Below are 22483 nucleotides of genomic sequence, written 5' to 3'. Positions count from 1 at the left end.
CCGGAAGCGGAAGGACACGGCGGGTCACCGCGATGGCGTTGCTGGTGCGGGCGGCCGGGCGAGCCCTGCTGGGCTGCGCCGCGCCCCTGCTCCGCGCCGAGCGGAGCATTAGCAGCAGCGGCGGGGCGCTGTGCGGGCCAGTGCGGCCTGGCCTCCCCGTGCCGCTGTCCTCGCCCCTGGCAGGCCTCACCCGGCCTATCCGCATCAGGGAACCCCAGAAGCGCAAGCAGGTGGATCGGTGGACGGAAAAACGAGCCTTGTTCGGGGTCTACGACAACGTGGGGATCCTGGGTAAGACACCCCGCCTTGCGCTGTGGCCTGAGGGGAGGCAGGCTGGACACACCTGCGGGCGAACGGCTCTTCCAGCAACGAGCAGGCAGCGAGGACTGGAGCCAGCTGCCCTTGGAACAGCAGGGCCCAGCTTCATCCTCTCTGCGCTTCCCTTCCCTCCCGTTTTCAGGTGGCTTCCAGCTGCATCCGAAGAAGCTCATTGTGGGGCCGTCGTGGCTGCGAGGCTGGCGGGGAAACGAGTTGCAGAGGTGCATTCGTAAGAAGAAGATGGTGGGAGATCGGATGTTTATGGAGGACTACCACAAACTCAACAAGAGGATCCGGTACTTGTACAAGCGTTTCAATCGCACTGGGAAGCACCGTTAGGACTGACTGGGGGGTTGATATATGCAGCATGGTTTTGTGCTGTCGTGGTCAGAATAAAAACAGCTTTCACACAGTTGGGTTTCTGGTGCTTTCTGCAACCTTTACTCTGCATTTCTGGCCTGGTACCAAGGTCCTGCTTCTGCTTCAGGCCTGAGCTCCTCTGTGCAAGTTCTGGCCCCTCAATCATTTCCCTACATATTTCTCACAAATACCTATTCCAGCCTGCATCCTTGAACTTGACCTGAGTGTCCTCTAGTTCTTGGCCATGCTTCTCACACACTTTCAGTCTCTGATTCAGGTTCTGATGTCCTACTTGACAATTTCAGTATGCTCCAGCTTAGATCTTTTTCCTCATAACCGAATTTTCAAGTTAGAGCTAAGAGTGTGTGCTAACATCTTCCTGCTTGCCCCATTCCTCTCCATTTATGTGTAATTAGGTGTCAATGATCCAAATATTAGTTGAAATGCACCAAAACCTGTTTTAAGAACAGGTTTGTCTTTCACACTGGTGATGACTTAACCCCATGCTAATAATGCTTACTGACCAAGTGGCCTTTTGTTTCTAATCTAGTTAGGATTTGCAAAAGAAACTCAGGCACTTAACTGTTTTAAAAAACTCTGGCTTCTAGTTTTCCATAACTGTTACTGGTTCCCTTAGAAGAGAAGTTACGGTGAGTCAAAGCTGGCATCCTGCCAGTCCAGCATCACAAAGACTGTTACACACTTCAGAAACATCAGAATGATGAGCGGGTGTTTGCCTCTCTTCTCCAGGAGTAGTTAATTTGGCTGCTAGGTAATTGCAGAGTTTACCTGCTGAGATGTATCTTGTTATTGAGCGATGCTACTTGGTCTTCCAAAGCACTTGGTTGGAAGAAGCAGGGAATGAAAGGAATTTTAAGTCTTAATCCTTAGGAAGGTTGTAGCCAAAGTCTCTGTTGAAGCACCTGAAGCCCATGTTCTCAGGAGCAAGGTGGCAGACCTGTGGATTCGGGAAATGCATGTGTGTCCAAGCGGAGATGGAGCGAGCACCTGGAAGAGAGCTTGTGGGGGTTATCACATACACAAACCTTGGGTGTAGCAAATCTTTGCCTGAAAGTATGTCAGAAACTGGGAAAGTGTCTGAGAAAGGTACCTGGTATCCTTTGTCACCTCTTGGTCCTTAAGCATCAACTTGGCAAGGGCTCTGTGGGCCAGTAGATCCACAAGCTCCATCTTGTTATTAGCAATGGTTATTGGAACCGTTCTCAGACTGCGGCAAGAAGGTCGCCAAGCTACAGAAATTTCTTCTGTGACTTGTCCCTTGGCAGCTTGGCTGAAGGCACAGCTTAAAAACCTGCAGTTCTGCTGAGGCTAGTGCTAGGCTGCTCCTTAACCCTTAACAGTCCTACCTGCAAACCATCTGCTCTTGTCTCAACCTTGTATTAAGTCTTTGCCTTCCTTGAAGCCATGGTCTTTTGGTTCCCAGGCTGTAATTAGTAACGTAGTCATTTGTATCTACTGATCTATTAGATCTGATGTAAAAAAAAGCAAACAAAGTTTTATTAATGGTCTGTATCACCTTATGAACTACCTGAAAGGAGCAAGGATGTGGCTGGTCTCTTCTCCCAAGTTATAAGTGATAGGACAAGAGGAAATGGCCTCAAGCTGTGCCAAGGGGGGGTTTAGATGGAGATTAGGGAAAATTCCTTCCCCAAAGGGTACTCAGGCATTGGAACAGGCTGCCCAGGGCAGTGATGGAGTCATCATGCGTGGAAGTGTTCATACACTGTGTAGATGAGGGCCTCAGTGACACGCGTTAGTGGTGGCCTTGGCAGTGCTGGGGAGCGGTTGGACTGGATAAGCTTAAAGGTCTTTTCCAACCTGGTTGATTCTATGAAGTGAAAAGGCAGCTCAGCGTAGGTGCAAACCTCTACCTGTCACTGTACTCACCACACCAAATGCTGCACGGAGACTTCCTGTGCCAGTACTCTCCTGCCTCCTTTTCTGTCCTGAACAGATGCATCCTCCCTTCTGATCCAGCAGGCTGCTTCTCAACATCTTTTGAGGGCAACACTTAACTGTCCTTGGGGCTGCTGCTGGAGCCTGGCTACCCCAGCGGGCAGCACAGGCTCCAAGACACCTACTGTGGGGACTTGTTGGGTCTTCCTCTTACCCCCTGCTCCATGGCAGGAGCCGGCCAGTGGCTCAAACAGAGCCAACACACACACTATGGACCTGTAACGGCACGGGCTCGAAGGTGAAACCGGATGGGGCAGGTGGCCATGCTCAGGCCCTGCGTCACCTAAAAGGAAGCCCTCACTCAGAGCTACCGGGACCGCTGGCGATGAGGGACGCACCGCGCACCGCCCCAGCGCCGCTACTCACCGGCCCGGCCGCTGCCCGTGGGGGCGGGCTCTGCTCCTATTGGGTGTCCCAAGGCTCAGTCACAGCTGCTAGTCCTCTCAAACGCCCGGAGCGAGGGAGAGGGCGGGGCTCGGCTCAGTCACCGTCTTCGCAGGGCACCTCCCTCTGCCAGGGTCGCGGAGCGCTGATTGGTTGCGGCGTAACACAAAGGCTGTGCTGATTTGCTGCTTGCGGCCACTCCTTCCCGCTGCCACTTCTGATTGGCTGTTTGCTCTTAGGGGCGGGGCCTCGTCTTCTATAAGTCTTTTTCCTGTCGGGAGTGCCGGTGCGGAGTTGGTTGCGGAGTGCTCCGGGGTGCTGGTCCGGTTCGGAGATGTGAGTGTCTGGCTGCGGCGGGCGGAGAAGAGGAGGGAGGGAGAGATGAGGGCGGGGGATAATGACGGGCAGGCCGGCCGGCTGCTGAATGCAGAGCCCCTGTCCTGGCCACTGCTGGTGGAGCCGAGTGGCGCATTGCAGCAGCTGCCTCCTTCACTTCCTTCCCCCGGGCTCCTGCTCCCCCGACCCTCCCCTTGCTCTGGGCTCTCCCCTGCTCCCGGTTCGGGGGGCTTCAGGCAGGTTGCGGACCCTTGGGGCTGCTGCTGGTGCCGGGCAGCGGGGTTCAGATGGGTTTGGGGAGTAGGGTGCTCTCTCTTAAGCATCTCGTTAGGTTTTCTCTTTGCTCATATGTGTTTCCCTAGGTCTGACCCAGCTCAGCAACCTGCTCCCGGGGCCCCCGAAGGGGGAGCTCCTGGTGGGGCCCCCGCTGGGGCACCCCCCAATCAGAGCAGTAACCGTCGACTGCAGCAGACGCAGGCCCAGGTGAAGGAGGTCAGTAGCTCTGCCAGCCGTGTGCTGGCTTCCCATCAACTGCCTGGACTCTGCTACTGCTGTGCAGTAGTGATGCTCTTGACAGGCGCCTGCTGCTGAGGGGGTGGCTGCTCTTGTTATGCCAGTGCCAGAAACGCAGTAATAATGTTATCGTGGTGGCAGACCTATAAAGAGGCTGGAGGAGAGATTGCTTTATGTTTAAAAGCAGCTTTATCCCAGCTATGACTTCTAAGGAGCAGACCTGTTAGATTTTTTTGGTATCTCCTGTAGCGCATCCAGAAGAGGTCTCGATTCCTGCCCTTTTGCTTCAAGCGAACAGTCTGAATGTGTTGACGTGCAGGGACCCTTGCCTGACTTTCCAGGGTCGGTGTCTGTAGCGTGGCTGCTGGCCTGCAGTAACGCCTTTATGCCTCACTGGGGCAGCCACATGTAGCTGTAAATCATTGCAATAACCAGAGAGTAGGCCTACGATTATTCTCATGATGGGGGTGGCTGAGGCTTGCTGCATTTGGGAGCTTTAAAAACAGGTGAGAATGCGGGGCTGAAGACCTCGTTTAAGTGTACTTGAACTGATACTTTAACGGGGGTGGGTGTGTGTGTGTGTGTGCAGAGGGAGGCTAATTTTTCCTCTCTTCAGAGCAGGCAGTGACTTGAAAGCCATGTTTTATCCTAGCCTTTTTTCCCTTGTTTAGAGCTTTTGCTTATTAGCATCTCCATGTTAGATTCCTGTCTCTTATTGTTTTCAACTCTCTTTACCAGTACAACTGCTCCTACTGTTCTTCCTTCTGCAGGTTGTTGATATAATGTGTGTAAATGTAGACAAGGTGCTGGAACGAGATGAGAAACTGTCAGAGCTAGATGACCGGGCAGATGCACTTCAGGCTGGTGCCTCACAATTTGAAAGTAGTGCAGCAAAACTCAAAAGGAAGTACTGGTGGAAGAACTGCAAGGTGAGCTTCCCATTGCCACGATCTCCTTCATCAGAAGAACATTGGGCTAGTCTTCTCCAGAGCTTTGAGAGGACAGTTGGGGTGTAATAATGATTTCAAATGGTTAGGATTTTTTCAGTGTGGAAAGACTTTGAGGTCTTGGCTGTCCTACCTTCAAGGTCTGGCTTATGGTCCTTGGCTGTCTGAGAAGATGTGAACTTGTCAGTCTGGTCTGAGTATTACTCTTTAACAATCTCTCTCTCCAGATGATGATCATGATGGGAGTGATTGGTGCCATTGTGGTGGTGGTGATTGCAAGTAAGTACTGAAAAGCTCAGGATCAAAAGTGAAGAAGCACCAACTCTACAGTACCTTAAACTCTTTCTTTTAGATTTGAAATCTGGAGGGTCTTGGTTGTATAAGTATTAACTTCAGTCCTTGGGGAAGGGAGGTGGTGGTGCTGGAACTCCTGCACTTACACTAGAAACTGTATACCTTTACATAGTAACAGAAGGACCTGGGGGTGGCCATCATTGTAGAAGTGGGAAATTCTGTCTGCCAGGTCAGGTGAACCTGTAAGTATGAGGGGTTTTACCCTGGAGTGGGTGGGTTGGCAAGTTCCTTCCCTGGTGGGGAATTTGGAGCTCTTTGAGGGACCTTTGGTATAACTTGCCCTCTTGTTCTTTCCTTTTTCTTTCCGTATTGGTTTGTCTCCAGTCTACTTATTTACTTGAATGCACCTCCTTCAGTCTGCAACCTACTGTCCTGTCACCTTGCCTGTCTCTTCTTATCCCTGAACCTTTCCTTCCCTTCCACCTAGCTTCTTCATTGATTTCTTTATTGGTTTTAATTAGTCTTCTCTATATGACTCTGAAGCACTCTACTGAACATGGTTAGCCTTAAACAGCTGCTGCAGCTTTAGAGTTTAGAGGAAAGAGAAGTAAAGGAGGAGCAGGTAGCTATTGCTCCTGCTCTTCTGTAGGGAATTTCTTTGGTTTATTTTTGGCTGTTTGTCAACTAGTGCCTGTGTGGATTCTAGCAAAATAAGAATGCCTTAATGCAGTGCCTTTAGGGATGAAGGACTTCAGCATGTGAGATTCTTTAGTGTTCTGCCTAAAAAGAATGGCAGCATGACTTAAGCTTTTCATCAAGCTTCTGAAATAAAGGCTAGTTTGCATTGGCCAGTACTGAGCCATCTGACCAGGCTCTACAGTGATCTAAATTTCTCTAGTCATGGACAGATGAGCATGAGAGATTCTGCCTGTCCTTATTTTCAGATGACTTGCTGTATGAATATGGCCATTTCAGTTATGATAAAGGAGAGCCTACATGATTACCTCAGTCAAGTGCAACTGACTGCACACAGTGAAGTAAGGAGAGGTTTTTTACTGTCTAGAAGGCAGGTATGGGAGTAAAATCTCCTGCCAGAAGGAGCAAAAGAACAATGGTAAGGAGTCTAGTGCAGGGTGGAAAATATTCCTTTTATCTATGCAGACACAAGCCAGGATGCTGTGGCTTTCTACTAGCTTGTAGCTTTCTAGGAGACTTTGGGGTAGTGGCAGAATAGGAATGGGTATTCTGCTTTTGTTACTGGTTGAATGTCAAAGGAAATCCACTCTGTAGCAGATGGGGCTGAAAGAGCCTGGAGGTATTCCAGATGACCCTGAATGAGCCACACAGCATTCTGATTAAGAATACCTGTTCCATTTCTGCTGCCACAAAGCCCTAACTTCCAGCAGGAGTTAGAAAATCCTTGGAATGGTTAGCTAGGGATTTGGAGGGAAATGCTGCTCTGGGCATAGATATTGCAAAGTGACAATGGATGTCCCATTTTGTAGGCTTAGATCTCTATAGAGATCTTGACTATCAAACTGAAATCCTCCTACTTCCTATGGGCTCTCTTTAATTTACATCCAGGGTGGTCTCTGCTGGAAATAAACTTGCAGCACGGAATGCTGTGGCTTTCTGTAAGCAAGCCCCTTGTTCTCCTCCATCACAATTAACAAGAGTTGTGAATTGCTTGAATGTGCCCTGTTCCTCAGTTTCTGCAGTCTTCTGAGGAATGTGCATCTTTTCTTTACAAGCTGAGCTGCAGCTTATAATTAGACTGGAAAGAGGGCACTTCTTTAATTTAGGAAGCTCTACTTTGGGTGTGTCTAGGCTTAAGGGAATGTGAGAGGAGAATAAGAGGAGAATATCAATGGAGTTCCCAGATAGGAGTGAAGTGCAAAAGATGGGAGGAGCAGATGCTTTTTGTTTCATTGGGTGTGCCAGGGAGGCCACTTTCCTCCTCACAGGGCATCTGGGAAGGGGCGAGGTTTTGCATGCTTACTTCCATGGCCCAGCATTTCATTTGCATCGAGTTCATCTCCCTGCAATTCCATCCCTCTCCACCTTGAGTGAGGGCAGAGATGAAGATGTGGAATGAAGCAGCCCTTGTCCCCTGAGCACTTCCCTAATTCCCTGTGGAACTGAGATGTGATGGATGGTCAGAAGTGCGTCTACTGAAGAGGAGCCAGGGCCTGCTTGCGCTGCTTACTGCTGTCATTTTAGGGGGTGGGCATACAAGCTTGAGGACCCCAGATGAGAAATTTTCTTGAACTCTTCTAAACAAGCCTTTGGTGCCTCATACCTCCTGTTCCTCTGGGGGGGCTGAGGTCCCCATAGGCTGTCTCTTCCGTTTCTTTCTCTTAGATGTTGTATGTTGCCTTCTCTTCTGCTCCCTTTCCTTTCCTTTGTGTCTTTGTGCATGGGGGTAAAAAGATCACCAAGGCCCTCTGAGTAAAATCAAGGGACTCTGCTGTCCGTAGCATTACAGCCACTCATGCACGTGCAGTTTTATTTCCTTCCTCTAGAAAAACAACTGTGATTTCCTCTGGCATGTTGTAGTTATCAGCTCATGTACTTTAAATGGTCTCTAAAATACACAGTTCACCACCTTATTGAGTCTGTCTGGTCTGTCATTGGGTGGAATGGGTTTGGATGCCAAGCTGGTTTTGGGACTTCTTTTTCTGTCTGTCACTTCTACACATACACCTGAACTTCTGTCCCTCAAAGCAGTGGCTGGGTTTCTATTGCGATGATGGTAGCTGCACTTGTACTGGAACCTCATACTGGACTGACTCTATGTCAAGTCTGTAACAAGATGTATGAACCAGTAGCTCTGCAGGAAGAGGTTGCCCAAGCCAGCTCTGCTTCCAGCTGCCAAATGTCCAGCCAAGATGTGATGCATGGGGAGGTAGTTCCCTGAATGGGAGGGTGTGTTACTGGTAGCTCTAGGCTTCTTCAGTGTATGTTGCCTTTGGGTTTCAGTAACCTATTGTCAGATACTTAAACACAGAAAACAGTTGTATGTTAATATTGGGGTATAAGATCATCTAGTTCCAAGACCTCCAAGAGTAGGATGCTGTTTACAGCCTATGGAACATGGCTGGACTAAAGGCAAGTGCCTTGTTTTGCTTCACTGTACACTTGAAACTCATTAAAAAGAAATGCCCATTGGAAATGCACTTTGTCCAGTGCAGGCTTATTTTAAAATGAAGTATTTGTGCTCTTATCTGCCCCTGTGGCTTGTGCTCTCCTTATGATCAATCATTGTCTAGTCTTAAACATCACCAAAATTATACCAGAAAATGTATGGTCAATTTGAACCATAATATGGTGAATTTGGAGCAGTGCAGATAGGCTGTTTCTTTCAAGACAAAAGCCTTGCTGGGAAAGGAGGGTGTCTGGGTTGGCTGGTGGATCAAAGCACCATGTACAGCTTAAACTACATCACAGGTACAGCCTGCACAACCTGAATGAACTAGTCATGCTACAATTCCTGCCAAGTTGTGTGTTGTCTTCCTGTTACTTCTCAGCCTTATTCATGTAAGGAGACAGGAAAAGTTCTTCCTTGGAACAGATGTGCGTCCAGACTGATTACAGTGTCTCTGAGTCCTTAGCCAAACGTATGGACTTGAGTGCTTTGCTTGCTAAAGCTGGCAAGCTGATGTGGAGCACAAAGCTGGGGCTGAACATGCTGTGGAAAGTTGCCCCAGGGCAGTGCCCAACTCAAGAACCATGTTGTGTGTGTTTGCAAAGAGTTGTATGTCTAACCATAAATCCTCACGTGGCCATCCTCTAAAGTATCAGCACTGCTGCTGTTCCTGCAGTCTTACCCTGAACAAAGCACGACTGTAAAGGTCCACTAAAAGCAAGGCCAAGGCTTTGGTGGAGTAATTCTTTATGTGTCTAATTAGAAATTCAAGCTCTGTCTTTAAACATATAGCTCCTGTTTCAACACCTTCAGATTTAGCGGGGGAAATGTCTCAACTATGCTGTTCCTAAATGTCTTAAACCTTCATGTTTTCTAGATGCTGTAGGCCTTGCTCTGGCCTTTTCTGAGGTTCCAATGCACTGGTCAAAGTAGGATGCATTCTTTCATCAGTGGGGGAGTTTTGTTTTCCTTGTGTCAGCTGTAAAGTAACTCGATGGTGGGAAAGACTAAAGACTTCAGAGTAGAAATGTAGCAACACTTGTTTAATGGACCTGGCTTCCTTGTGAAGTGACAGAGGTCCCTGCTCTGATGTAGCCACTGGGGTTAAAAGTCTTAACTTGGAGAAGCAATAATGGGGATGTACAGAGGTTTTATCTTTTGTTCTGATCTCGCAGAGTAATTATTTACTTAGAGATATAACAGATAAGGATATAGGTTTTGCAAAATAGGCAGCTCAGCCGTGTCTGTTGGATACATTTCAGCCCAGTGTTTCTCCTAGGTATCCTACAGTGCTTCCTCTTAGAAGCAGTTGAGTTCCTCCACAAAACTTCCCCTGTTTACAGGCCAAAATAAAGTTGCATTTCAGCCTCCATGCTCCTGATAATCTTTTGACTTGTTTTGCCAGAGACTGAGTCTTTCAGAACGTACTTATTTGTGCCTTGGGTTCCCAATATGAACAGCCCAATATCATTCTTTCCTTTGTTGCATAGACCCATTAAATGGTTCTTGCTGAGGCTGAAAGGACCTTTTCATGTTCTCTCCTGCCAGGCTTTTCCAAGAGTCCTTGTACTCTTCTTAAGTAACTGTACTGTTTTGCCATAATCTCCAGTTACTAAGCTTTTTTTAGTTCGCTGCCTTTAAGCATGTAATCAGAAGCTGAAGGCTCTTTCTTCTCTCATGTTTACAAGACCCCTTTAAATATTGCACATTGGTAAGTATAAAGAACTGCAAGACTGAACATAGCCATTCTGCTTGTGTGTTCCTGAACTCCGTACTTCTGCTCTGTCCTTTCACCAACAGCACTGCTATCCTATTCGTTTCTTAATGTAGCACATCTCCACCCCTTGGATTTTCTTGAACCTGTCCCAAAGGCCTGGTAACCCTTTACTCAAATTCCTTCTGGGATTGACCTCAGCCTGTGCAGACAAACCTTGCACTTATCTGTACAGCTTATCTAAGCACTCCAGCGAGCAGAGTTTGCTTGTTAGTTCTTCTAAATGTGTTGCTTATAGAACCATAGATTTGTTAGGGTTGGAAAGAACCTTACGATCATCTAGCTCAAAGCCCCCTTTGATGGGCAGGGACACCTTCCGCTAGACCATGGTGTGAAAGGCTCTGTCCAACTTGGCCTTGAACACTGCCAGGGACAGAGTATTCACCACTTCTTTGGGCAACCTGTTCCAGTGCCTCGCCACCCTTACAGTAAAGAACTGCCTTATATCTAACCTGAACTTTCCCTGTTTCAGTTTAAACCCATTACCCCTTGTTCTATCACTACAGTCTCTGATGAAGAATCCTTTCCTGGCATCCTTGTAGGCCCTCTTCAGATACTGGAAGCTGTTCTGAGTTCTTCATACAGGAGGTGTTCCATGTATTTCTTCTGTTACCTTAATTCTTATAGGAAAAGAAATATAGTTTGGGTATCTATCAAACTGTGACTGTCACACTGTGAAGGAGCAAGTTTTCAGCACACAGCAGGGGATGACTGCCCATCCTTGCATTCCCTGCCTTCTCAAGCATCCTGTGCTTAGTTTCCCTTAGTTTTCCCCCTTCCTGGAAGGGCTGACCCATTCTTTCCTTTCTTCCAGTACTTTCAGTTCCCCCAGTCTCCCTGTACTTTAGATTTTCTTAGAGTTTCTCAGATGCTCCAAATCCATCTGAATTGGAGCCCTCAATCTTCAATGTCCCTAGATTTCCCAGACTGTACCCCTTTTTTCTGCTATCACATGACTTCCAAATGCTCTTAACCCTTAATCAACTTGCAAATGCCTGCCCCCACTGCAGTCCCACAGACACTGGGGCTTTTATACCCTGTCTCCATGGGTTCTTCCACATCTTGGCAGAGCTCCCTTCTCCTTCCTTGTATTTCAACACTACCAAACGCTTCCACAAATCCTCCTTATTGTGTTTAAGCTCCTAAACACTCATCCCTCTTCTTCTGTGGTTTCCCCATCATGTAAACCTTCTTTTTCTCCTCATCATTCTTTCTCTTAAGATTGAGGAGCTACTCACTTCTGTGCTGCTTACTCCTGCAGAACAAACCACTCTAATATTCCAACTTATCCACAAAGTTAGTTTTCTCCTGCACTTCCCTTCCCCCTTCAAGCATTTGTATCCTTACTTCCCTGCCTTCCCCCAGCACGACAGAACCTCTCAGTCCAAAAAGAAGCAGCTTGCTTTTCTTCAGTGTCCTACAACCTACAGTTACTCCTTGCATGTTTTCCATGTCCTCCAGATAACGGTGCTATGCCTCTAACATACCTACAACTCCTAAGCATTTACATTCAACTTTATCCTCTAGTAAAAATTCACCCCACCTCAGACCATTAGTTTGTATTTTTGCTGAGTTACAAATCCCTCTAAACACCTACTTTTCCCCATTTTCCTCTAACATTTGACATTCTCAATGGAAAAACTCCATTTTCTGCACTCTCATGTTGGCACTGCTGGACTTTCCTGTTGTTTTCAGCCATGTTGAGCTGATTCATTTGTGGTCTACAAATGGATCAGCTACATAAATACACCTACATAAATACAGGGATCCTCTGGGGAGGATCACCTGCTTTCTCACAAGATGGCAATTTTTGCACTGACCCTCAGGACAGGGAGAGCTAGTCTGTTTACCAACTTGTCATGCAGCTTCTTGTTTGTACAGGCTGGATTTAGAGCTACCCAGAACGGGGCCGTTACTTTGAGTTCATCAGTCAAAGCTCCTGGTTTGCATTTTGACACGTTTCCAGAAGAGAGAGAGAACATGGTGCAAACTTTCCCTAGGGAATGCATCACCTTCTTCTACAGCTATATTTCTGGATGCTGTTGAAGAGAACATAATGTGTCAAGTAGTTATGCCTCTGATTAATCTTCCTTTACAATTACCCACTTGACTAGGCGTGATGCAGTGGGTCATATCAATTTTATGGTTATTACAAACTACTGTGTGATGTGAAGAATCATGTCTTCCTCTTTGGATATTGAGGAAAGCTCATGCTCACTATGTGAATCATCATACATTTATGGTATGCAAAGGCCATTTGAGAGGTTCCACCTGTTCTTTCTCCTGTCTTGAGTTGGAGGTGGTTTTGTGAAGCAAACAGCTTCGGTGTCAGGTTTTTGTTCATTCATGTGCTAGAAACTACCTAAGGTGGCAGTCTGTAGTACTTGAATTCAGGACCAGGCTCTGGATGCAACATCCGAACTCCTCTGTTTGCCTTATTTTAATTGTGACCAAAGTTGGTTTTGCTTTAGCCACTAACCCTAGCTTTTAACTCTGCTCCTTGGGCAGCGTTTTTACAGAACATGAAAGTCCCTTTGTTAAGTCAAGATTGAGATTTCATTCTTTCATTACTCACTCTCTTCTACATCCCTTAAAATCACCCATAAACACACAAAGTGGATTTTTTCATCAAGTTTGTACAAGTCCTGATTTCTTCCAGTGGTGGCCCCCATGGGAATATGTGCTCCCATAACTCTAAGTGCCCATAGTTGCAGGGCTTTCCCTCCTGCTTGGGCTGCCCTCCTTGCTGAATGACACCCCCTGACTCACTTGCTTCTGTTCCCAGCAGAGACATCATATTCACCTTCCAACAAGGGTCATCAGCTGAGCACTGGGATAAAGTTTGAAAACCCATAAATGTTTCTATAATAAAGAACATGGTGTGAGGAAGAAGAAAATCACTCTCTGCTGGGAAGTGAGAAGTGCATTTAGGTAATCAAGCAAAAGCAGTACAAGTATGTGTTTAGCATCTTAAAGGGAAGAATTAGGCAACAGTTTATAAGCTGCAGTAAAATCCTCCATCCTCCCAAGGGCAGTGTGTCTACCTTAATTTTTAAAATACCTGAAGTTCTGAGTATAAAACCAAGTTAATCATAAGAAAAAGAGGCTGTTTGCAATGTGATTGGGTCCATGGTACCCCAGGTCTTTGCCTAAACTATACACTTTCTGGTATTTGTGTGTGAGTCCAGTCAAGTGGATAATCGTGTTTGTTAAGGACATCACCCTTGCTCTCTTGAGACCCCACGAAGTGCTGTGTAAACACCATTGCAGCAGAAGACTTAGTGTTTGTAAAAAATACCATGGCAAGCTCACGGCAAGAGATGTGTGCTCTTATGTGAAGATCCCCAAATTAGTTCCTGAGCCTTATCTTTGTCTGAGCCTTCATTACCTGTGTGGTCTGTTCCAATAGGCTAAAGCTTGCTCAGGAAGGATTTTAGATGAAAGCGTGCAGCTCTTCTCCTGTGCTTTACAGTCCTCAGCGAACCCTCTGTGTGTGTGTACCAAGAAAGGGATGAGTGGAGCGGAGCAGGCACTGCATGACCTCTATGATCCTCTTTTGCAGGACCTCATGGCAGCAGAGATACTGTTTTTGTGAGTGTGCATAGTCCTGCCAAAGACACCTCTGCTTTCCCCCCCTCAAAGCAGGGAGAGCCAAGCAACTGTAGAGATCAGTTTATCCCAGACTTTTTGGCAAACAATTAAATAACCTGGACATAGACATGTATGGTGTATTGCAAGGAAGGAGACTGCTTGTCAACCAAGCAACCAAGATCTACCAGTGCCACATACCCAGTTTGAAAAAGGAGATCTTATTCTACCAGGGTGTTTTGCCATGACCCAAGAGTGGCAGCAAGCATCAACCACCTCCTCAGAGTATTGTGTGTAATACGCATTGAGGTTATGTCAGTGGCTGTCATCTCTTAGGGCTATACAAGTAGCCTTTCCTCAGGGGTAGAAGAGCGTGAGTGGCTTGGTCTTGGAATCAGAGCTGGACATTAAGAATTGGGAAAGAGCAACAGTTTCCAACCTTAGGGAAAGCTTAACGAAGCTCAGCCTGAGACTACATTCCCATCCCTTGTCATACCAGAGAGGAGGCCAGTCATGCCTGCCAAACCTCTTTAATGAATGACAGACCAGAACTGTGGCAGCATCCTTGTTGCAGAGTAAAGAAAGCATGCATGTATAGGTGTGCAGATGTAAGGAGTGTAAGGAAACTAAGTGGAAGTCTCCCCCATACATACACTAAATCAACTCTCACCCATGGTGATTCCCAGAGCAATAGTATTTTATGAGACTGAAGAATTCACCTACAAGCAGTGATCCCAGAAAGAAGGAAATGCAGGTCCCACAGACAAAGTGTGCAGCCTCTGCTCCAACTGCCACCCATCTGAACTGGAATAAGCCAGTGCCTCACTCGTGTCCCACCTCACCATCTCTGCTTGGCCCACGTGGTTCCAGGCTGTTGTAGGATGGCAGCATGGTCACTACAGCCTCAACAGTGAAGCGGTGTGGAGCAGTAAGAGCTGGTGCCTCATCTTGGAAAGCAGCATTATCATGACTGTTTGGAGGGGGTGCTGATGGAGAGAGCTGCTGCCGAGAACGGAACCAGCGTACAGCCAAGATTAAGGTGATGGCGATGAAATCAAGAACCAGCTCTGCAAGCTCCATCACAGACAGGACAGAGGATCCAAACCAGAGACTCCACTGGTTCCCAAATTGGGACAGCAGAGTCACTACCTGCAAGAGATGGAGAAAGGCCAGTGAGGATAGCCCTCGTTTGAGCCTTTTTCCTCCCTGCCTGCTTCCACTAGCAGTGCCCTGTGGTGCTGGGGGCTTCCTCCCACCCTGCCGCAGGAAAAGAGACTCAATAGCCAACAATGCTGGAACAAATGCCTGCCAATATTCCATACATCACAGGGGAATGGGTGGCTAGAGAGGACATGGCAGGGAAGTGTGTACCGTGAAGGCTGGAGACTCCCCATTGGTCTTGTAGTTCCACTCCTCAAAAAAGATATTCACTTTGGCAACTCCATTCCTGTAAACAAAGATAAGGCTTAGTAACCCCAAATCCACAATCCTTGCCTTTATTCACAAAGTGTAATTGTCTTCTCTGTGCCCTTCTGCCCCATGTTCTCTTTCCACATATACCACCCAGACAGGCTTTTCCCAGTCTCCGCAGTTCCCTCATTCTGCAAAAGATACACACTTTGGTACTTGCAGTGTACTTCTGAGACTGCACTGTGAAACCCAATGTATGTGGTGTCCTATGCTGGTTAAGTACAGGATCCTGCATGGCTCTGCTTCCCACTCTCCCACAAGCCCTTCCTGAGAGTCTAGACCACAAGGCAGCCACCTGGGGCTTACTATTTTCATACTAGCATCTGAGCCTTTTCAGATTTTCCACCTAGGTTCCCTTTTCTTGTTGAAGTTTCAGTTTATCTCTACTTTGATTCAAATCCACTGGCCTTGTCCATGGGTCGCATGCCTAATCTCTTCGTATCAGTGATTTAATCTTAACTCTGCCCCCCCCCAACACACACACTCCACTGGGATAGCGTCTGGTTTGGGCACAGCCTCTGTGCAGGGGTTCTCACCTCTTGGATGTGATATTGTATTTGTTCTGTTGTGAAAGCACGTAAAAAACCCAGTCCTGAAATGAGAGTGCAATAAATTGCATTACATCATCACAGTCACCTCTTGTAGGTTTAGTTGAGGAAGGGCTAAATGGGAGGTGAGACCAGTGCTGAGGAGCCAGGACACCCTTTCCTTACCTCTGAGACTGCAGATGGCCAGCGGGAGTATCCAGCTGAGAGCTGGTATTGTGTCATTCTGGAAGACAAGAGGCTGTATTAGCTGCTGAAGCTGCAGAAGCCACAAGACCAGGTCTGTCAATCTCCAGGCACACCTGGAAGCTCCCTCCCATGCTGAAGTTCTGCCCACCTCCCACTATGCTTCTGCACGGTCCTCGGGAGCTCATTCCCAAGCCGACACTGATGTTCCTCAGCCATTTTGGCTTCCTGATGGGAGAAATACCATTTTGGGTTGCAGCTCAGCTATGGACTCAAGCTTTCGCTCTGGTCAGGGAATGCTTTCCCACAACTCCAGGAATAAAGATTTACCAGTCCTCCTGACTGACTGATGATCGAACTTACTTGCAAGGTTTTCGACATTTGTGGAAACAGCCCAGCACGTTAGCTTTGAATTCAGCCAGGAGTTTGTAATAGCAGTAGCCTAAACAGCAGAGAAAGTAAATCCAGGTAAGCTCACAGTATCTGCATGCAAAAGGTGATGTGCAACAGCAAGGGGAATGCAGAGAAGGTTTCCTTCCACAAGCTCAGAGGGCATAACCATCTAAGACAAGAACATCTTTTGGATGTCCCACACCAGAAAGCTCATTGAAGACAATGAAGAGATGCATAGGAGGTGGACCAGACAGGTTTAGGTGGGCATGAGCTTTACTGCTCCTTCTGTCCACTTACCCCAGGCTACGTGTTTTGTGTAATCACAGTACTCTGCTCCAGTGGGTAAGGGATAGAAGTAATATGCACAGCCACAGCGCTCTACCATGTTGAGCTGAAAACAGGAGCGAATGCAGACCTGGGAGGCATACAAGGTGGAAAAGGCTGAACAAGGGAACCAAACCCACCACAACCTGTATCACATCATAGTATTACAGAGCCCACAGGCAAGCATGGCTGTTAGGGGACGGAAGCATTTCAGGAAAGTAGGGAAACAAGGTGGCATGGGACCACTGATGATGAGTTACCTGTTCCGTGTAGCGGGATGAGTAGAGATTTTGCACTGGCACGTCACTGCCATCCTCTGTGCAATCACTGTAACTGCCCCCAAGACGCACAGTCATCTCCTAAAACATCAAACAGTCATTGCACAGAATGACTGGCACTTTGCTGTTCTCTGACACTTCCATGCTACACACTGCTTTGTCCATCAGTATCTGCTCCTAGCTTTCCTTGGGATGAAGCTTCACCTGCATTCCTCCATTTAATTGTTCACTGATAAGCTGCAGCCAAATGCTTCTCGTCTAGCCCAGTAAGCTGCTCTTCTTCACCTCCCTTCACTCCATGTGATTAATCCCCTCACTTAGAACACACTGGGTCCATGGTAACCCACCTGTATCTATTCATCAAGTTGAATCTCCCCTGTAACCTCAGGTCTTATCCCTGCTGCCTCCTCACCTTTCTCATGCTGATGGAGGTCTCGATACCAGGGCGTACATTGAAACCCCCATCATCCATGAAAGCTGGCTCATTCTGATCATGGACCATGACCCTGGCTCCTGTCACCGTGGACAACAGAGGGATGAAATCATTCTGTTCAGTACGTACCACCAGAGAGAGACCTGAGGGAATGTCAGAGAGAAGGGAGGTTATGGCTGGCCATCATGTGGGAGAGGGGAGAGAGCAGAATGGTTAGAATGAGTCCATAAGAGATAAAGGAAGAGAAACATCAACCAGCTTGTAGTGAAGCTGGGCAGCGACTGAGGGTGGCTGGAAGGAAGCCAGAGATAGAGCTGGAGGCTCCAAGACTATCCAGAGAAAACTGTATTTCCTCACCGTGGCTTAGAAAAAAGCAGACCTGGGAAAAGAGATTTTGGGGAGAGCCTGAGCTGGATAGAAGAAAAGCCTGAACATTTTGCCTAGAGAGGTTTCAGAGGGGTTGGGAACACAAACAGGGCAGTTGCTGGAAACAGGAAAACGGGGAAAGTGAAGACCTGGACCTCAGGAGCACAGAGTTACAGCTCAACAGGGGACTTCAGGAAGGGCTAGAACAGGTCCAGAGGGAGCAATGAACATAAGGATCAGGCACTGATGGAAGTGTGTGTTCAGTGGGGCATCAGCGAGGGACAGCCATGTTTGTGAGACAGCCATCTCCACATGGGTGAAAAGAGAACTTGGGCAAGACAGAGCCCAGCTGCCATCTGCCACCACCAGCGTTAAGCACAACAGGATGCCTTTAACTCCTGGGGAAGACAGAGCTGAGCTGTTCTTACCAAAGACTGCCTCTCACCTACCATTACTGATCCCAGGCATCGAGGATGTCCACAAGCTGCTGCTGTTGTCGTTAAAGGTATAGCAGTTCCCATAAAAGGGATGGTGGAAGTGGGTATAATTCCTGAGAGGGGAACAGAAACATTCACTCTGGGTGAGAAGGGCTGCAAAGAGCTGAGACCAAGGGGAAGGGCTTTCTGAGGGGAACAAGTGTTTTCCACCTGCAGGGAGAGGGGCTTACAGCAGATGGGCAGTATTTGTTATGTAAACTTGCCTGAATGGGAAAAGCAATCAAAATGTGCAGGAGCTCCCCAGGTTTTTATACCAGGTTTGTCATACTGCTAACTTGAGAGCCCAAATGGGTTTTAGCAGTCCTAGCAATTACTGTATAACCTTCCTAACACTGACAACATTCTTAGCTCTTCCCACCTCTTTACCTCCCTTGCTGATGGGTTTCATTCCACTACCTCTTTGGGGCTTTTTGACCAATAACAGTAGCAGAGAAGTGGGATATTTTTTACCATCTTTTTGTAACCGGTCTCACCTCTCCTGCACGAACCACTTTACCACTCTACCAGTGTAGACTTCTACACTGTGTATCTGGACCCACTCTGGGGTTTGTACCGGTGTATTTCATTTCTGTGAGACCCAGGAAAAGGTGAAACCATCCTCTGAGGTCCATAGTTTTGGGTCACAGAAACTGTGGCCCTGGTGAGCACAACCCACAGGAAAGACTCAAGAAACATCCTTTGAGACAATAGGATCTAAACAAGGAAAGATGCCACAATGGGAAAGAGGTTCTCTAATGTGGATTCCTTGATTCCCTCTGGACCCAGGCACACAACACGGGTGTTTTTAGGAAGACTCAGTGGGATGTTTCCAGCACTTACGCCTTGTCACACGTTGCGTCATTGAAGCGGCAAGAATAAATGAAATTCTCAAAGTCGGACTCATCCAGGGCTTTCGCGTCAGGCATCTGCGCTAGGATATTGATATAGTGAAAGCTGTACCACTCCCGCACGGCATCCACCCCGGAGGAGTACGCCTGATGGAAACAGTCCTTGTTGTTTTCACTGCACTGTTAAGAGGAGAAAGAAGAAAACCAACCGTGTCAGAGAAGTCTTGTTCAGGAGGCGAGGCTGTGCCTGTGGATTGGCTGTGCCCTCAGCATAGGCAGGGAGTGGAAATGCTCCAAAGGGCTCCTGTGCTCAACCAAAAGGTGATCAACAAGATGTGGAAAAGCAAATCCAGGGCAGCTCCTTGGAGGACGGGAAACACCAGTAGAATGAGCAAAGCTGAGTTAAAACCCAAGAGGCAGCAAGTTACAGTGAGGTGTCAGTGTGATCTGCGCGTAAATTCTACGTGTTATAAACCCAGAAGCTTTAAATTCTTGTGTGGGGAGCCCTTCCTTCAGGGTGTGCTCGAAAAAACCTTTGTGATCCTGTGGGAACACCACTTAACAGGTAAGTGATCAGCTTCAGTCCTTCAGTGCCTTTCTTTATAATGCAAACACAGATACCCTGGGGTGAAGAAGGTGCTACCTAGGAGCAAGTGTGACCATGACCCTTTCATGTGACCCACGGCCATTCAATACTTTCCCCTTTGCTGTTATTGAGCAACACTGAGGTTGAGGTTAATAAATGGCTCTCCAAAGGCAAGTGCAAGGCTGATGATGTCTTCAGGAAGGACAAGGTTTCCCTGCTCCACCTGGGAAAAGATGAGCATTCCTGTAGACAAGTATCCTGAGGCCTGCATGGACAGGGACAGGACTTGGGGAACACGATTGCATTGAGCAAAAGATTCAGCTCTACCTTTTATCTGCCATTAGCAAAAGCCAGTGCAGATCAGTCAGACTTCTATGTAAGGAAAGGCATGGCCTAGGTTCTAACATGACAGAAGTACCTAGGCAGACTGGAGTGGGTAGGACATAAGGTATCTAGGGATCTCACCAGAACAAAGCCAATTTTCCAGTCATTCTTGTCCACTGAGGGACTATTCTCTGGCAAGTTGACTACATTATCCCGCTTCTGCCTTCGCAGTGGATGGCGCTGGACCTGATGGAGCAGACTTCTTGAGCTACGCTTCCGTGTGGCCAGCGTGGACCAGTCGCTTCGTGCCAAAGACATGTTGTAGTCATAAAGGTCTAGCAGTGTCTGGTGGGTGATTTGGTCCAGCTCATCCAGCTTCTTCCGGATGGCGCTGTATCTATACAGGGAGTGGAAAGAGGAGCCGGGAGGCTTAGGGGTGGATGCACAGAAACAATTCTGAATAAGACATTCGGCAAAGTTTGCTGGGATGATTCAGGATATTCCTGCCACTGGCTGCAAATCCAAGCCCTTGCTGGAGGCTACCGTTCTTGTAGGAGAGAAGTAAACACATCTGCTTTTGCCTTGTGGCAGTTTACAGGGCAGCTTGCTAACATACACCACCAAATAGTTGCCTAAAGTAACATGCCTTACTGTGAAAGCCCTGCAGCAGTAAAGTGTCCTTTCCACTGGCAATGCTATAGAAGGGGACAGTCTAGGACCATGAGAAGAACAGGAGGAGTACCTGCTTTTATCCTATGCCTGCAAAAATCAAGATGGTTAACAGTTCTGGGGTTGTCGATAGAACAGTCTATTTCTTACCTGTAGGGATTGAGGGTACACAGCGTCACAGCTGGGAAAGTCAGCCTGTCGGAGTTAAGGTTGAGGTTGAGGTTGACAGGGTAGCTGAAGTACTCCCTGTAGAGGATCCCAAACTGCCAGTACATTAAGCCAAAGGCGAGAAAGAAGAGAACAGACCAGAAGGCTGTCTTCATCTTGTTCTTTTTGGAGCACACCAAGCGGATAGCCCCGTGGATGGTTGTGTTGCTGCAGAAGAACTGGAATAGCTCCTGGTAGGAACTGTAGAACTCGATGAGACCCTCCCGCTTCTCTTCTTTCTGCTGCTGCTCCTCTTCTTGCTTACATTGCCTTGTTTTCTCTCCTTCTGGCATCTTCCCTGTCTTCACAGACCCACCCTATAGCACAAACTCAGAATTAAGGGCTAGCCCTCCAAGACTGGGGCTCCAGGAAACCTTTCCAGGTGCAAAAACTGTCCCTGCATCACCATCTTCCCAAAAACTCGGTGCCTTCATCCTCTCCTTCCCGACCCCATCCCAGGCTGCAGGTCCCCAGCCCTCCATGCACCCGCTCCTATCCCTCCCCTCCAAGCCCTCCTCTCCCTCAGGTGACGGGGCAGATCCTCCCCCATCGAGCAGCCCCGCGTCCCTCCCGCTGCCCTCCCTCAGCCACGACCCCTGCCCGGCTCCCCGGGACTGACTCCCATGGCCGCCGGCTGCTGCTCGGGCCGGTCCCGGGGCCGGTGTGCTCTCCCGGAGCGCTGCCGGCTCTCCCGCAGCCTCTCCGGCTGGGCTGGGACCGGTTCCTTTCCAGTTGGAGCCAGCACCCCGCCCGGCTCCTGCCCTGCCAGCCTCTCCCCGCCCGCCCCTTCTCCCTTCCCTTCCCTTCCTCCCTCCCTCCCTCCCTCCTCTGCCCCTTCCCCCCGGGCGCCGCTCCCGAGCAAGAAAAGCCTCTTTAAACTCTCAAGTGCTCGCGGCCGAGGCACCGGGGCTGTGACCTTGGAGGCGCCGGGGGTGCTTGCCGGCGGGTCAAGGCGCGGCCACCGCGCTCCCGGCGGAGTACCCGGTGCCCCCGAGGGGAGCCTGCCCCGGCCAGGTATGGTGCGGAACAGCCGGTCCCTCCTCCTCATCCTCCTACCAGGTGATGCAGAAAGCGGGCTGGTAGCGCTCGTCCCGAAGGCAGTGCCGGGCGGACGGGGCACCCTGTTGGGGAGGCAGGGTGAGGGCTCCTGCGTGGCTTTAATCGCCGAATTGTGCTTTCCGAGGGCAAAGCTGAGGGTGATGGAGAGTTTGGGGGGAGATCTGCGAAGAGGGATGGGCTGGGCAGAGAAGGCTGGTGGCGGCACAGTGATCCGCATGAGATAGCATCGCCCTTGCTGGTTCATTAACTAAAGAATCGTTTCCTAACCAGAACTACCCGGCCCTGCCATGAGTGGGAGCTTGTTTCACTGCGCCCGGAAAATCAAGGCCTATGGTGTTACCCAAACCCTTGCAGTGTTTCCTCAGACCACGGAAATGAATACCCAAAGCCAAAAGTGACCAGAGGTCCCAAACACCCCCCTGCCATGAGAACACTGGAACCTCTTTCCCAGGCCTTTTCCCAAATGGTTTTCTCTCAAACTAGCTCTCTCTGAGGTTTTCACTTCTTTCTTTCCTTTATGAATACCTGCTCCAGACCAGTCATCTGCCACTGAATTTTGATCCTTATTGGAGAAAGCAATGGTTTGGTTAGTGACTCAAAATACACAGCCACTTTTACCTCTTCATATTGCAAAATACCATGCTTGAAAATGGCAAGCAGTAACTTTTGAGGCTGGCAGTTAA

At 48.5% G+C, this 22483-nt stretch overlaps 3 protein-coding genes across 8 annotated transcripts; 2 read left to right on the top strand and 1 right to left on the bottom strand.

Annotated features, from left to right (window-relative positions):
- Positions 1-23: 23 nt before the first annotated feature.
- On the top strand, positions 24-730 carry MRPL51 (mitochondrial ribosomal protein L51). The gene is made up of 2 exons (XM_061454056.1): positions 24-291; positions 461-730. The coding sequence occupies exons 1-2, from the start codon at positions 33-35 to the stop codon at positions 655-657; spliced, it is 456 nt and encodes a 151-aa protein (XP_061310040.1). The 5' UTR covers positions 24-32; the 3' UTR covers positions 658-730.
- A 2607-nt stretch (positions 731-3337) lies between these two features.
- On the top strand, positions 3338-14376 carry VAMP1 (vesicle associated membrane protein 1). Of its 4 annotated transcripts, XM_061454053.1 has the most exons (5): positions 3338-3375; positions 3738-3867; positions 4659-4817; positions 5063-5114; positions 13611-14376. In XM_061454053.1, coding segments are annotated over exons 1-5 (483 nt in total). In that variant the 5' UTR covers positions 3338-3373; the 3' UTR covers positions 13751-14376. The 4 variants fall into 4 exon arrangements, with proteins under 4 accessions (XP_061310037.1, XP_061310036.1, XP_061310038.1 ...); XM_061454052.1 differs by lacking the exon at positions 3338-3375 and having other exon boundaries at positions 3691-3867; XM_061454054.1 differs by lacking the exons at positions 3338-3375; positions 13611-14376 and adding an exon at positions 6074-7738 and having other exon boundaries at positions 3691-3867.
- Positions 14376-22219, bottom strand: SCNN1A (sodium channel epithelial 1 subunit alpha). Of its 3 annotated transcripts, XM_061454051.1 has the most exons (14): positions 21361-21506; positions 20685-21058; positions 20007-20262; positions 18948-19135; positions 18081-18181; positions 17245-17408; positions 16815-16913; positions 16528-16645; positions 16201-16279; positions 15996-16065; positions 15820-15877; positions 15643-15698; positions 15008-15083; positions 14645-14785 (listed from the first exon to the last, which is right to left on the bottom strand). In XM_061454051.1, the coding sequence occupies exons 1-13, from the start codon at positions 21364-21366 to the stop codon at positions 15051-15053; spliced, it is 1602 nt and encodes a 533-aa protein (XP_061310035.1). In that variant the 5' UTR covers positions 21367-21506; the 3' UTR covers positions 14645-14785; positions 15008-15050. The 3 variants fall into 3 exon arrangements, with proteins under 3 accessions (XP_061310034.1, XP_061310033.1, XP_061310035.1); XM_061454050.1 differs by lacking the exons at positions 15996-16065; positions 21361-21506 and adding an exon at positions 22077-22219 and having other exon boundaries at positions 14376-14785; XM_061454049.1 differs by lacking the exon at positions 15996-16065 and having other exon boundaries at positions 14376-14785.
- Positions 22220-22483: the final 264 nt, after the last annotated feature.

This window comes from Pezoporus flaviventris, unplaced genomic scaffold (assembly GCF_033815535.1).
Source record: "Pezoporus flaviventris isolate CSIRO_AGI_PZ_B2104156 unplaced genomic scaffold, CSIRO_AGI_Pfla_v1 ptg000015l, whole genome shotgun sequence".
In the NCBI taxonomy this organism is placed as follows: Eukaryota; Metazoa; Chordata; class Aves; order Psittaciformes; family Psittacidae; genus Pezoporus; species Pezoporus flaviventris.
Note: the sequence above shows the minus strand (reverse complement) of the source record. Positions and strands in the feature narration are given on the sequence as shown.